The following is a 10,876-nucleotide window of genomic DNA, read 5'->3' as shown; positions in this document are numbered from 1 at the left end:
TGATTATAAAGCAGGAGGTGAGTTATTCGTTAGCTTTAAAAAGTTGTTGTTATCCTACCCGGAAAATATAAAAGATAAATAGTAACGGTGACTTACTTTTTGTTGGCAAGCAAACGGAGACTTGATACTTCGGTAAATTTATTTATTTACAATATATAAAAATTGAGTTTTATAATATTACGGAGTCATCCAAAACTAGTGATTTGAAGGAAAAATAATTTTTCAATAGTAGGCTCTCACATCAGTAAAATGAGTCATCAAATTAGTGATCTGAAAAAGAAGAATATTTTATATTTTCTATTATTATATTAATTCAAAATAATATTGAATAATAGTCATTGATATATTTTAATAAAATTAATAACTTTTCACATTAATAATAACTTAATTTATTTTAAATATTTGATTTTATATATTGAATTAAGATGAAGGAAAAATTAAATAAAATAAATATAAAAATTTACATTAAGTTAATATTACTATCTATACACAAATTTATTTATTTTTATAATTAATTAATCTGAAAAAATAATAAATTAAATTCATGACTTTAAAGTTATAAAATAATATAAAAATAAAAAATAAAAATTATATATATATATATATAAATTTAAAAATCAAAATTATTACTAGTTATATTCAATGTTAATTATTTAAATTAAATAAATGTAAATTAATGATAGAATAGTTAATATAAATATAAGAAATTTTACATTATTATTATTTTTTATTGTAAATTATATTTTAAAAACTAATTTTTTAAAAATCTATAAATGTAATAATTAAATAATAAATGTTATTATCTTTATTTTTATATAAAAATAGCTATATGTAAAAATATGTTACAAGATTTATCGTTATGATAAAGTTAACAATATTTTCTAATATTAAATTATATTTTCTAAAACAATTTTTTGGTCAATGATAAAAAAATATTTTAGATTATTTTAATACAAAATTACACAATGATAAAAGATATTTGAATGTGTTCTTAATCATCGTGAAAATCAAGAATTTAGTTTTTTTTTTAGATCAGGAAGATATAAGGTGAATTTATATTCATAATTTAAAAATAATCATCTTTTTAAATTTTTTATTTTTAGTGTTATTTATATATATATTTTGATTTCGGGTCTAATAGTTTCTTTGAATATTTTTGTAAGATTGATTAAATATTTGAATCAATATCATATTTTTATTAAAAAGTTCTTATATAATTTATTTATTTAATACATTTTGGGAGAAATGAAAATTAAAATTGAAGATTATATTTGATCATGTATATCATTTTACTTTTTATTTTTATTATTATTATTATTTTATTTGCAAGTATCACTAAATGGGAAAATACACCCTCGGGACAGAACTTATTGGTGCTAGTGCAATGGTCGGATTGATTCCCTGAAGATACTTCATGGGAAAGTCGGAAGGATCTCAAGATTGACTACAACCTTGAAGACAAGGTCGTTTTCGATGGCCGCGGGAATGTTGTGATTAAGAACCAGAACAAAGAGCAAAACCCAGAGAATTATGCAGAAACAGAGCAGGAAGCAGGAAAGAATGAGAGCAGTGGCAGACCAAAACGTGGAAGCAGCAGACCAAGGTACCTGGAGGATTACGTGGCCAAGTGATGCTGAGCTGGCAATACCTTCCAGAAGCAGAATCCACCAATTCTGCAGAGCTGATTACCGTTAGATGCTGTCGCCTTCGGTTTTGCAATTTCACAATTCCTCCAAGGCAAATAATGCCAAAATCTGTTAGGATTATACCTAGGATTTGCAATAGAAATGTCTATAAATACAAAGAAAGTGTAATTCTAATGGATATGAATAATACAAGCTCGTTTCTGTAGTCCACAACAGGTGATTTCACAGTTAGTAATTCATTCAACATCCCTGTTTATTTTCTTTATGATTCTCTTGTAGATGAAAGTAATGTGGATTGCTTTTCACAGGTTCAATTGTGGAATATTGACTCTGGAGCACTTCTTGATACTTGCGAGGTTGCAATTAAGGTATTTCTTATATTTATCAGAGGCTCAGAGTTGTATAATTTTCTCTATCTTCATAAATATTTTTAAAATTATTATTATATAGCCAATTCTTGTTCACGTAAATAAAATAAAGTCTAGTGATTACAATAAAGTTATGATTTTTACCTCTTTTTGCTGTTACACTTGGTTTTTACTGATTAGAGACAAGATGAGGAGTTGGATGAGCTTAGTTTAAGTGTACAAATAATAGGAGGTGTTGGACTTTCTATACATGAAGAGCTCCTTACTGTACAGGAAAATTTTTAATGCTGAAGGTGAAAGTTGAAGTGTGTCTCATTGTTTATGATATCAGAAAAAAGTGCCAATGGTCATGTAGAAGGCAGTGCAAATGACCAGATCATGATGATATTGGGTTTGTTGGCACTGTTCATTTTCTTCTTTATCTTGGTTTTCTTCACCTAGTCATTGAGACAAACCTTGTCAATGCTCTCTTTGAACATGAAAAAATATCTAAAGTTTTTGTGAAGATACAAGATTATTGGGAGATTCAATGTGTAAAAATTGAATGGAAGCCTCTTTGGTTTGTCAAGGCAGGAGAAAAATTTGATTATGATTAAGAGAGAAGCCATGTACTTGGACTCAATAGATAACAAGTAATGTGAATTTTCTATTATGTGATTTTTACCTATTATTAAAGTCTATAAGTACAAGTAATTAAATTGTTTGTATCTACCTTCTTTTAATGATAAACTTAAGTTAATGGCTTTTGCTTACAATTGGAGGTTGTGGGTACAAGTTAATATTTTTATCTACAATTAGAGGTTGTAGATGTAAGTTAATGACTTTTACCTACGCACAAATTCGTAGATAAAATTTATATGGAGAGACTATAATCTATGCTCTCTCAAAGTTGATGATCAAAATGTCCGTAAGAGAAAATCTTTATTACATTATTTTTAACAATTAGTGATGATTTTTGTCTGTGGGCATAGGTTATTTTTCTTGTAGTGGTTATAACTTAATATTCTTGTATATTTAGACATAATAAACATCAATTAAATCTCATTAATTTTAAATAGCTAACGGATCTAACAATATAATTATTATTACAAAGAAAAAATAGAATGTAATAGTTAATAACATATTAATAATAAATACAAATAATTGGTGACATATTTAATAAGTTAATAAATGTGTAAACAATGATATTTAAAGTTTGAAACATACAATTATTTTTATAAATAACTTAAAAATTAGTAAGTAATGAAAATAAAACTAAAACTAAGAGAACATAAATAATAATAATAATAATTAAATCAAGGTGATTTGATTTATATTACGTCATAGTGAGGTTAATTAATTCAAACTTCAAAACTTTAAAAATATTACACAAAATTAATATATTCAAAATACGTAAATTTATAATTTTAAAAATAATTAATGACCATATATATTTAATAGAATTCATACTATTTCAATAAATTTAAAAATACTTTTTTAACACTAAAAATTTAATTAAATATTGTACATATTATATATATATATATATATATATATATATATATTATTTTTTAACTTTTATATTTCATATTGGTATTGCATTCAAATTATTACTTGGAGAAAAAATAAATTATAATGTAATTCAAGAGACTTAATAAGTTTAAAGATAACATATATTCATTAAAAATATAATATTTAACATTATTTTTAAATTTTAATATTTATATATTTATTTCACAACTAAAAATCTTTAAAATAGATAATTTAATTTATGTACATTTATTTTTCAAAAGATATTACATCGCCATTATTACTTGAATAAACAAAAAATTACAATAAATTGTAATGCATTCCATTTTTAAAATGAAATTAGTTCAATTAAAAATATAATTAATCAATTTTCTCATTAATAATATAATTATGTTTAACATAATACGGAATGTTTAAAAAAATTATTTTTATTTATATAAATAAATAATGATATATATATATATATATATATATATAATTTTAAAAAAAATCCCGGGTTCAAAATCTAGTTATAAGTTTATAACAGCATCTTATTATTTCGTTCACCTTTCCAATAGCTTCTAATCATGCCTTTCCCACGAACAAATACCACACAATAGTGCAAGTCCTTGAAATATCGATTTCAAGAATAGTGAGAAGGAAAATTCTCATAAATTTCCAGTGAAGTTGATTGAAATTTCTTAAACTAGATTGCGAAAGAGAAAAATGGGAGGCTTCCTAGAAGCAACACCTAAATGGTAGGTAAAACATTCCACAAGAGATGACGATAAATATACACACACAAAAATATATTAATTTATAAAATGATTAATGTTACTATCATCCCATAACTTGTCATCAATTTTTGTTTTAAAAAATTTGTGATATTTTTATTTGTAGTATATTATTTATTGTTTGTGAGTATTTAATAATTAAATATGAACACCATTTTTGATATATAAAAACAATAAAATTTAAAAGTATGCAACTCTTATTTAAATCGGAGGACACATAATCATACCTAAAATCTCCGATCTTTTCCTCTTTTTGCTTATTTCATCAGTACTTTTAAAAAAAAAAAAACAAGTTTTGCTTTTATTTATGTACCACATTTAATAACGAATAGAAAGTACTTGATGGCAGGCCGTGTAAGCCACTAGGCCAGACTTTTCCTTTTTTTAAACAATTATGACAAGTTATGAATGACAGTAACATTAGTCTATAAAATAATAAAATTTATATTTGTGTGCGCAAATATATATTAATTCATTGTCAACTCGTAGAAAGTTTTACCTAGCTGTCGTTATATGCCTTGTTCTAAACACATGCAGTATTATGGTCCCTATGACTTGACTCCTATACCTTAGAACACGTCTTCCAATTATTTACATTTTTGCCCACCGGCTGCAGACAGCGTTTTAAATTTTAACTATCTACGCACTTTGTCGTCCCACTATTCAATTATCTTCAGGAAGCAGGTTTAGTTTTCACCTTCTGCAATGGCTTGCTCTTCATCACACGCGAAGAATTTTGATGTGTTTGTGAGCTTTAGAGGTCTGGATACTCGTAATAGTTTCACTGATCATCTTTTTGCTGCTCTTCAAAGGAAAGGCATTGTTGCTTTCAGGGATAACCAAAATATCAACAAAGGGGAACTCTTGGAGCCTGAGCTCTTGCAGGCAATCGAAGGATCACATGTTTTCATTGTTGTCTTCTCAAAAGACTATGCATCATCCACATGGTGCTTGAAAGAGCTGAGAAAGATTTTTGATAGGGTTGAAGAAACAGGGCGAAGTGTACTCCCTATTTTCTATGATGTCACTCCTTCTGAGGTCCGGAAACAGAGTGGAAAGTTTGGAAAAGCTTTTGCTGAATACGAAGAAAGGTTCAAAGATGATTTGGAAATGGTAAATAAATGGAGGAAAGCTCTCAAAGCAATTGGCAATCGTAGTGGTTGGGATGTACAAAATAAGTAAGTACTTGGCCATATTTTTTATATTATATATGTGATTTTGTTTTTGAAAGTCTCTTAACACTTAGTGATGAATGATGATTGTGGTTTTGCTCTAATTTGGTGTTTTAGGCCAGAACATGAAGAAATTGAAAAAATTGTTGAAGAAGTAATGAACCTACTGGGTCATAATCAAATTTGGAGTTTCAGTGGTGATTTAGTTGATATGGACTCTCGTGTGAAACAATTGGAAGAGCTTCTAGATTTGAGCGCAAATGATGTTGTTCGCGTTGTGGGAATTTGGGGGATGAGTGGAGTAGGAAAGACAACACTTGTTACTGCTTTGTTTGGTAAAATCTCTCCTCAATATGATGCTCGTTGTTTTATTGATGATTTAAACAAATATTGTGGGGATTTTGGTGCAACAAGTGCACAAAAACAACTTCTTTGTCAAGCTCTAAATCAAGGAAATATGGAGATACACAATCTTTCCCATGGAACCATGTTGATAAGAACTAGGCTACGTCGCTTAAAGACACTTATTGTTCTTGATAATGTTGATCAGGTTGAACAATTAGAGAATTTGGCTTTGCATCCTGAATATCTAGGTGAAGGGAGTAGAATCATCATAATCTCTAAAAATATGCATATCTTAAAAAATTATGGAGTATATAAAGTTTACAATGTTCAACTCCTTAAGAAGGATAAGGCTCTTCAATTACTTTGCAAAAAAGCTTTCAAATCCGATGATATTGAGAAAGGGTATGAAGAGGTAACATATGATGTACTGAAGTATGTCAATGGTCTTCCACTAGCAATCAAAGTATTGGGCTCATTTTTGTTTGATCGAGATGTTTTTGAGTGGAGAAGTGCATTAACTAGAATGAAAGAAAATCCAAGTAAAGATATCATGGATGTGTTGCGAATAAGTTTTGATGGATTGGAGACAATGGAAAAAGAAATATTTCTAGATATTGTTTGTTTCTTTTCAAGTGATCAATTCCAGGATTATGACCGGCGGTCTATACCTCCTGAGAAAATTCTAGGCTATCGGGGATTTTATCCCAAAATTGGTATGAAAGTTCTAGTTGAAAAATCACTCATAAGTTTTGATCGTTATAGTAATATTCAAATGCATGACTTGTTGAAAGAGTTGGGCAAGATTATTATCCGAGAAAAGGCACCCAAGCAACCTAGAAAGTGGAGCAGGTTATGGGACTACAAGGATCTCCAAAAAGTTATGATAGAAAATAAGGTAAAGTATTTTTTAATAAAAAAAATTAGGTTGTCATTTTTCAAAAATATATACAATATTATAAAAATCTAATGTGTTTTCTTCTTCTTTTTCACAATGCTTTAGGAGGCCAAAAATCTTGAAGCCATATGTATTTGTAATGAAAAATACCAAGATGAGTTTCTACAACAAACAATGAAAGTAGATGCTCTATCAAAAATGATTCATCTTAAGTTACTCATGCTTAAGAATGTGAATTTTTCAGGAATTCTCAATTATCTTTCTAATGAATTGAGATATTTATACTGGGATAACTATCCTTTCTTGTCTATGCCATCAAGTTTTCATCCCGATCAACTTGTCGAATTGATTTTGCCTTATAGCAATATCAAACAATTATGGAAAGACACAAAGGTACTATATAGTGTTCGTATTCAACTTTCTTTGTCTTTAAATTAACAAATAGAAAAAAATACTTTATCTCATCTCATTATTTTAAAATTTATTTAACACAATTAAAGAAGCACGGGAAATTCTAAATGTTTTTAATTTTATCTCCCACTATTGACAAATTAAAAAAGACGACAGATTATCTTTTTTTATAAAATGAAAATTAAAAATTAATGCATATAGTAACTTCCAAACTTTGGTTTCTTTTGCAGCATCTGCCGAATTTGAAAGATTTAGATCTCAGCCACTCCCAAAATCTTATTGAGATGCCAGACTTAAGTGGAGTCCCACATCTTAGGAATCTCAATCTCCAAGGATGTACAAAAATTGTACGCATCGATCCATCCATTGGTACCCTAAGAGAGCTTGATTCTCTGAATTTGAGGAATTGTATAAATCTTTTCCTTAATCTGAATATCATTTTTGGGCTTAGTTCTCTTAAGTACCTTAATCTCTCAGGCTGTTCAAAATTACTTAATAATAGGCTGTTACAGAAACCAAGGGAGACAGAACATATGGAAAAAATTGATGAAAATAGAAGTTCCATCCAATTATCAACATCCTCTGTATACGAAATGCTAATGCTGCCTTTCTATATTTTCTCCTCTTGGAAACAAGTAGATTCACTGGGTTTGTTGGTTCCTTATTTATCTCGTTTCCCACGTTTGTTTGTTCTTGATCTGAGCTTCTGCAATCTACTTCAAATCCCTGATGCTATTGGGAACTTACATTCTTTAGTAATATTAAATTTGGGGGGAAACAAATTTGTGATACTACCTAATACCATTAAGCAACTTTCCGAACTTCGATCTCTAAACTTAGAGCACTGCAAGCAGCTGAAATATTTGCCCGAGCTTCCAACACCAAAAAAGAGAAAAAATCACAAATATTACGGGGAATTAAACACTTTCAATTGCCCCAATTTGAGTGAAATGGAACTTATTTATCGCATGGTTTTTTCTTGGATGACACAAATCTTTGAGGTAACGACTCTCTTTCTTTCTTTATATTACTTTTTCTATGTCTACCTGTAACGTGTTTTTCTGGTATCAGGTACACTGGCAATCCTCTCTTTCCTTTAATAGGCTTGATATTGTTATTCCTGGAACTGAAATTCCAAGGTGGTTCAGTAAACAAAATGAGGGTGATTCAATAAGCATGGACCCGTCTCCTGTTATGGAAGACCCAAATTGGATAGGTGTTGCCTGTTGTGCATTATTAGTGGCACATCATGATCCGTCTAATATTGGTAATAGATCGACACATCTTGATCATTATCCAAGTATTGGATACAGTTTTCAAAATAAACAGGTTTTGAATAAAACACATCAATTACTTCCAATACATTTGCAGAATGATCTGGTCACAGGTGAATTAGATCACTTGCTGATTTTGTTTGCCTCTCGGGAAGAATTCCTTCTTTTTCCTAGACACGAAACTGATATGCATGGTCTTGATACAAGGGGATTCACAACTTGGATACGTGACCACCCTAAAGGTTTGCGGTTGCAGGTGAAAAGTTGTGGGTATCGTTGGGTATTTAAGGAAGATCTTCAACAATTAAACCCAAACATGATGTTCAGAGGAAATTCTTCATCTAGGAAGTGCAAGCTTTTATCAAGTGATTAACAACGCTAATTGAGCTCATTCACCCAAAGCTAGTAGTTTCTTTTCAACCACAGTTCCATCAAAGAAATTCTAATCCATTTGAGGTAAGATTTAACTCAAAGGCACAATTATTATTATTATTATTTTTATATTCATTTATATATACTCTGTTTTTTGTTTCTTCAATTAATGATGTAGTGGTGATTTTTCTTTTCTATTATATTTCGATACTGAAGTCAATATTACTAGAGAACATTGTTTATAGTCATAATAGCTATCTCAAAATAGAAGCTTCTAACCATAATCCATTTGTTGCTTGGAATAATTGAGTGAATCCAACTCCTTTCATCAGTTTCCAGTTTCCAGTTTCCTACAGAGAACTATTTGTTATTTCATATACAATTTTCAGACAGAAGTCTAAAATACCTTGACAATCTGCTTTTAGAGTTAAGAGTTATTGTATATTATAATATGTGCAAGTGTGTTCTATCCCATTGGTACATGTTTAGTACACTCACCATCTTTGAGAAAATGTTATGCAGACATATATAGAATTATAGAAGACCACTTAACTCTTACTCCTAACATTTGTATCAAACCAAAACACATTCATAGGCATTTAAAAATTTCATCGAAGTTAATACATATTATAACGTGGAAACATTCTCAGTTTCCAATAATTAATTGACAACAATATAAAGCTAGGCATTGAATATTTAATAATGTTTGATAAAGAACTTGTAAAAGAGACCAGAAACATATTGGTGGTAGAACTTTCCAGAAATTATTTTCCTATGAGAAAGAAAAAAAGAAAGACGTGAGGTTGAGAGAAATTGAATGACCCTATGGTGACTATCTTAAACCCTTACATGGAACCCTTTCTATTTCCAGGAGTGTAGTACCAGAGCCACCAATCGCTCCACCAATTTCCAGGGCTTGGATGAATTGCAAGATTCAAAGCAAAGTTACTGTGCATTTGGAATTGAATGGACATTACAGCAAGATCAATTCAATGGATTTTTACTTGGTCTTGACTCTTGAGCTAACAGCATTTCCATTTTTGATAGAACTTAGTCCACCTATTAGATTGCAGTCTGTTGAAGCTTCTCCGTGGGATGATTTGATAGAGAATGTCCAAGAATGAGGGGTAAGGCGGTGAGTACGGTAGACATTAATTCTGCAGCTCCTATCTATTTTGTGCTTCATTGTGGATATTGATCTTTAGCTTGAGGCAATTGTTAATATAGTTGATAAAATAACAACATTAATATTTGAGATTAGCTATGTCAGTAAGGTGACTATCCCCTCTTTTAGTCTTTATTCATTCATGATTTAGAAAAAATTTCATTCACTCTAACCTAGTCTTTTTTAGTTCTGCGTTGTTAGCTAGAATTTCTTTTTCCCCACAGAAATCCTCTTCCTGAAGGGGCTGATTGCTTGTGCTTGCTTTCTGCCTATCCTGTGTCACAGTTAGAACTAAGAACTCATGCCTTGCTTGTTCCAAAAGAAAATCAACCAATGATATTACCGATATAGTTGCTGATGATTTCACCATGTAAGTGTCTTTTACATACTTTCTAAATATAGATTGATTTGTCAAATTTGTTCTTTGAATAATATTGATCTTTCAATTTTAATAATTAATGCTATTGATGTCATGGTCTTTTATTGTCTTCATTGCAGAGACCAAATCACAACAGAAATGCATTGGATACGGGTGGATTAAATGTAAACTTTGAAGACAAAGGTGCAGTGCAACAGTATAATATACTGTGAAGTCTGAAGTGAGCGGATATTGATTAAAATCAGCTCCGGAACTCATTGCTAAAAGCAGCTATACACCTTATGCTTTTCTTGATAGTAGATTTATAATAGGTGTGCATATTACTTTGCTAACAGCGCGCTTTCAAAGCATGAAACAAGTTAACTGGTGCACTAAATCTGTTTTGTAAATCAACTTCCTCATTTTACTTGACTGTCTATTACGAGCTTTAGCTGCTGAATTTCTTGTAGTTTCTTGTGATAATTATCAGTATGTGCAGTTGCTGAAAGATAGGCCTTATTTCTGTTGGATTCTGAAATAGGTCGGATCTAATTTGAAGATTAGCAATTTGAGAATGGATTCTTGGTA

At 29.7% G+C, this 10,876-nt stretch overlaps 2 protein-coding genes across 7 annotated transcripts; one reads left to right on the top strand and one right to left on the bottom strand.

Annotated features, from left to right (window-relative positions):
* Positions 1-1,769: 1,769 nt before the first annotated feature.
* On the bottom strand, positions 1,770-4,091 carry LOC114378802. Its single transcript, XM_028337418.1, has 3 exons — positions 4,070-4,091; positions 1,957-2,037; positions 1,770-1,864 (listed from the first exon to the last, which is right to left on the bottom strand). Exons 1-3 carry the CDS (start codon positions 4,089-4,091, stop codon positions 1,770-1,772), a joined length of 198 nt encoding a protein of 65 aa, XP_028193219.1.
* Positions 4,092-4,858: 767 nt separating this feature from the next.
* Positions 4,859-10,876, top strand: LOC114378377 (TMV resistance protein N-like). 6 transcript variants are annotated; one of them, XR_003659313.1, is made up of 8 exons: positions 4,859-5,474; positions 5,586-6,708; positions 6,814-7,101; positions 7,350-8,120; positions 8,191-8,849; positions 9,637-9,892; positions 10,216-10,300; positions 10,429-10,876. XR_003659313.1 is itself a non-coding variant. In XM_028336961.1 (6 exons), the coding sequence occupies exons 1-6, from the start codon at positions 5,002-5,004 to the stop codon at positions 8,493-8,495; spliced, it is 2,856 nt and encodes a 951-aa protein (XP_028192762.1). In that variant the 5' UTR covers positions 4,859-5,001; the 3' UTR covers positions 8,496-8,630. The 6 variants fall into 6 exon arrangements, 1 of the variants encoding a protein (XP_028192762.1); XR_003659310.1 differs by having other exon boundaries at positions 10,155-10,300; XR_003659311.1 differs by having other exon boundaries at positions 9,637-9,900.

This window comes from Glycine soja, chromosome 12 (genome assembly GCF_004193775.1).
Source record: "Glycine soja cultivar W05 chromosome 12, ASM419377v2, whole genome shotgun sequence".
NCBI lineage: Eukaryota > Viridiplantae > Streptophyta > Magnoliopsida > Fabales > Fabaceae > Glycine > Glycine soja.
Note: the sequence above shows the minus strand (reverse complement) of the source record. Positions and strands in the feature narration are given on the sequence as shown.

Bases quoted from the DNA above. Each gene is read 5' to 3' on its own strand.
- LOC114378802 (XM_028337418.1), bottom strand. From the start codon at position 4,091: ATGATTAGAAGCTATTGGAAAG. The intron at 2,038-4,069 runs GTGAACGAAATA...TACAACTCTGAG, and splicing joins GATTAGAAGCTATTGGAAAG to CCTCTGATAAATATAAGAAA. The intron at 1,865-1,956 runs ACCTGTGAAAAG...AACTGTGAAATC, and splicing joins AGTCAATATTCCACAATTGA to ACCTGTTGTGGACTACAGAA.
- LOC114378377 (XM_028336961.1), top strand. From the start codon at position 5,002: ATGGCTTGCTCTTCATCACACGCGAAGAATTTTGATGTGTTTGTGAGC. The intron at 5,475-5,585 runs GTAAGTACTTGG...TTGGTGTTTTAG, and splicing joins GGTTGGGATGTACAAAATAA to GCCAGAACATGAAGAAATTG. The intron at 6,709-6,813 runs GTAAAGTATTTT...ACAATGCTTTAG, and splicing joins AAGTTATGATAGAAAATAAG to GAGGCCAAAAATCTTGAAGC.